Raw genomic sequence first — 4,384 nt, 5'->3', positions numbered from 1 at the left:
TGTATGAATATGCGTCACATGTGTACAGTTCCAACAGAGGCCAGAAGAGGGCATCAGATCCCCTGAAACTGAAGTTACAGACGGTTGTGGGCTGCTTTGATGGTGCCAGGATTCAAGCCTAGGTCCCCAGGAAGAGCAGCCCGTACCTTAACCACTGAGCCATCTCTTCAACCCTCAACTGTATTGTTGTTATTACAATTGGATGACAGAAACAGTGCTGCTGAGTGTTTAAAAAAGACTAAGCCAGGTGTGGTGGCCCATGCTTGAAATCCCAGCATTGGGAGATAGAAGCAAGAGTTTGCCACAAGTTTGAGGATAGCCTGGTCTACATAGTGAGTTTGAGGCTATTCCAATAAGACCTTCTCTCTCTCTATATATATATATGTGTGTGTGTGTGTGCGTGTGTGTATTTATACATACATATACACACACATACACATATACATACATATACATATATGTGCATATATGTATGTCAAGGCTCTGAGGCATTGCTGCGTGCTGGTTTTGTTCTGTGCTGCTGTCTGGGAGAAAGGAAAGGAAGGGTTGTGATGGTAGTGAGCTTCCGTGACCAGTGGACAGTTCATACATGTGACCATGGTCTTTATGGCTTTAGGCCGCATGCTGTACATAGCTGAGTGCACCCTGTAAACATTTAATCTACCACAGGGTGTCCTTCACACCCCAAAGACAGAGCCCCTGCTTTCTCTCTGGTATTCACACTGCTCATGATAGGGCCATGAACACTTGAGTCTGTTTGTAGACTATTCCCATTACCATTTTAAACATTTAAAATTTTAACATTTAATTTAAACATTTAACATTTTAAAATGTTCAAAATGAAAATTCATAATTTGATGCTCTGTGTTCATAAAAATAACAAAATCAGTAAATTAAAAAATCAACGAGTATAGTATGTGGATGTGAAGGTTGAAAGGGATTTATCTTAATTTAATAGTTTTCAGCTAGTCTCACTTTTCTTGCCAAAGAAGAATAAACTCATTTCCTGTTGAGGTATAAGAGAGATAAAGTGAGTAGAAGAAATCCGGACACACACACACACACACACACACACACACACACACACACACACCAATGTTCCCAGTGCTCAGGAGGCTGAGGCAAGATTGAGAGTTCAAGGCAAGCCTCAGCTACAAAATGGGTCGTGGGCCAGGCCAGGCTGCCTAGTAAGACCCCGTGAATGAATGGATGCATGCATGAATGAATGAATGAAGAGCAAATGAACAGCGGGGAAAGCTGATGACAGTTCCTGGTCATCAGCATGATGGCTTAGTGGGTAAGAGCATTGCCATGAGAGCCTGAGTTGGAGAGAGAGAAATGAGTCTCAGAAGCTGCCCTCTGACCTCACATGGCATCGCGTGTGTCAGTGTGCAAATGCACAGAAGATAATTAAGACGTTTTAAGACCGTCTACATGTTCTGGAGGCTGAGCAGCAAGCTTCCATGACTAGATTTTATTTAGAGAATTCTTAATTGAGCCTATGACTGAACTAAATTAAGAGAGAAATTCCCTCTTCTAAAGTTTTAAATTTTATTTCATGTGTTTGAGTGTTTACCCTCACATGTGTATATGTGTGCTGTGTGGCACATATAGAAACCAGAAGAGGTGTTGGATCCCTAGAACTGGAGTTACGATGAGATGCCCTGCCATGTGGGTGCTGGAAGTTAGCCAGGTCCTCTGCAAGAGCAGCCAGCGTTCTTATCTGCTGAGCCACCGCCAGCCCCTCTGTGTGACTCTTGTAAATGTAAAACAAAAAATGTCTTGGTTAATGTCTTGATGGAGACAAGGAATTTGACCTATTTTGAGATCTCTGCTTGGGGTACCTTTAAAAAAATGTTTTTAATGCATTTTTTGACAATCTTGTATATGTGTACAGTGTATCCTGATGGTGTTCACCCAGCTCACCCCTCCCACTTCCCCAGGATTTCTGGGACTTCCTGCTAGGATTTTAATTTGCCTGCTAGAAAGTAAGCCAGGGACCTAATTGGTGCAGCTCACCAGTATATGGTTTAAGGCTGATGCACGGATCCCCAGGAGTGAGTAACCAGTACAACCCTGGACAGCGTGCCTCTGTGGTGAGTTCCCCAGTGCTGCAGCAAGGCTGGCCTTCCCTTGCACAGTCGCTTGTCTTGTGTCATGCCTTACGGGTGGAGTGTGTTTTCACGCCCCTTTCTCTCTTTGCTCCTCCCACAGTGCCATGGAAAGCCATTCTCTGCTCAACCCCAACCTCCAGCAAGGCGAAGGCGTCCTGTCCAGCTTCCGGACCACGTGGCAGGAGTTTGTGGAAGACCTGGGTTTCTGGAGGGTCTTGCTGTTGATCTTGGTCATTGCTTTGCTGTCTCTGGGCATTGCCTACTACGTGAGTGGGGTGTTGCCCTTTGTGGATAACCAGCCTGAGCTAGTGCATTGAGGGCTCCTGGGGATAGGCAAGGGGCCTGTCAGTGTGGCTTTTCAGTTCTTAGACTATTCCTTAGGCAAGGCAGCAAGGCCTGTCTATGTTTAGGATTTGTATTTACCGTGATCCTTATGGAAGAATGACGTGTCCCACTGAACTTCGTCCTGCCGTTGGTTAGACTCATTCTCATGCTACCCTCTGATGCAGCCTGTGTCCCCAGGCTTGTGTGACCCAAGTGTGGTGCTAACCAGGTGGACACTCAAGAGAGAGGCTTGGGAGGCCTCACAGTGGGACCCGACCTTGTGGAGGAGCAGTGACCAGAAAGCGGATTTCTTTTTCTAGGATTCCATTTGCCAGTGGCTTTGTTTTCTCTCGTTTGTTCCTTTTGCAAGAGTTGTATTCTGTTTTTATTTACTTTCCTGGCAAGAGGCGGGAGTGAAAACTTTCAACTTGAATTTTAATTACTTTTACAATCTATATGACAAATTAGAACTGTTAGGAATTTTGACTTTAAAAGTATGTAGTCAGACAGTAGACAGGTTTGGAAAGCGAACAGTCTTCTCTCTGACAGGATTGGCCTGATCAGGGTTTAGTTGCCATGGAGCAGTTTTGATTCAGTGTAAACTGATTGCTTGCAGTGTCTGAAAACCAACTTTTTATGAGTTCAGCTCAGTCTTCAGTCTCCTCCCATTTTTACTTTTGAGATGTCCCATTCAGAAAAACACCAGGAAATTCTTTGTAGTGAATAGTCACTAGAGAGAGTCCTCTCCTTCACTGTCACCAAACTCAGGAGTGCCACCAAGACAGCGACACATGAGTCTGTAAGCCAGCCGTGTCACGAGGCTCACCACAGCTAACCATTGGTCTGAAGGAACACATTCAGGTCAGCAGGAGTCCAGCAGTGGAGTGGGGAGCATTTCTGAGTTCAGAGTCCTAGACAATACTCTGCTGCTGCTGCTATGATGTCGTCCCCTGTGCACAGGTGCATTCACATAATGAATGGGAATCTGGGCCTACGTCACAGCTTCTCAGCATCTCTGAAAGCCCTCTTTGCTTCTGTGGTATAGAAATCATGTTTCTTATGTTATTACAGAGCATGGAGGTTTAATAATGAGTAAAATTTGAAACTTGCAGTGAAGGGCTAATGGTTCTCTTTTCTCTAGCAAAGGCACCCCTGGCCACCTGTCTGGGCAGAGTGGCCCTTCTGTGAGCCTCTCGCTACTGGTATCTTCTCCTCTGCTTTCAGATACATAGCCCTGACACTTTTCTTTCAGGTGGCTTTATCCTGTCTGAAGGAACTGTTTTACAGCTCTTCACTGGCTGTTTCAGAATTAGCTTGCAGTGTCTTGCTTTTCACTAATCATGTTTGGTAGACGCAGGCTTTTGCTTTTGCATGGAGAACACTAGCATTCAAGTTCCAAGCATGCTCAGAACGAGTGCTTTGGAATTATTTACCCTCTGTAAGTCAGAACATATGTAATATGTAAATATTTTGCCTCTACGATCCCTGCTTCCTGCCCAGTGCTGGTTTCTGTGCATCATGTGTTCCACACTGCATTTAACTGCTTTCAATAAATGCATTTATAAATCCTTCGTCATCGGCCATTTTCTTAGTGTATCAAATTTCAAGAGTTTGTAATGGAGTGCAGTTAGCTATTTTAAAAGCCAAATGTTTTTGCTGATGTAGATAGAGACTTCCATTTTGCTTGGCTTACAAATGCTACAGAACTAATCAGTGTACATTGCATATGTACTGAAGTGTGGTAGTGACCGTCATGATTCAGCACCTCCCAGGTAGGTCACTTAGCACCCCTCATCTCTTTCTGCTATGGCTTTGGACACCACCTGTTCCTTCTCAGAAGATGAGAAGGCTGCTGCAGAGATTCACAGGCCATCTAGGCCAAGGTCCCACTGCTGGGCTGTGGCAGAGAGAGAGAGAGAGAGAGAGCAGTGTCCCCGGGTTATCTG

At 44.8% G+C, this 4,384-nt stretch overlaps 1 protein-coding gene across 2 annotated transcripts in view; it reads left to right on the top strand.

The window, feature by feature from the left end:
- Positions 1–4,010, top strand: part of Ankrd46 (ankyrin repeat domain 46) — a 19,522-nt gene extending 15,512 nt beyond the window's left edge. For both annotated transcript variants that reach the window (XM_021183235.2, XM_029470034.1), the window contains exon 5: positions 2,215–4,010. In XM_021183235.2, the coding sequence (XP_021038894.1) occupies positions 2,215–2,431 (217 nt within the window). In that variant the 3' untranslated portion in view covers positions 2,432–4,010. The remainder of the gene's footprint in view (positions 1–2,214) is intronic.
- The last annotated feature ends 374 nt before the right edge of the window (positions 4,011–4,384 follow it).

Source organism: Mus caroli, chromosome 15 (genome assembly GCF_900094665.2).
Source record: "Mus caroli chromosome 15, CAROLI_EIJ_v1.1, whole genome shotgun sequence".
NCBI classification, from domain to species: Eukaryota; Metazoa; Chordata; class Mammalia; order Rodentia; family Muridae; genus Mus; species Mus caroli.
This window is presented reverse-complemented; position numbering and strand designations above follow the sequence as displayed.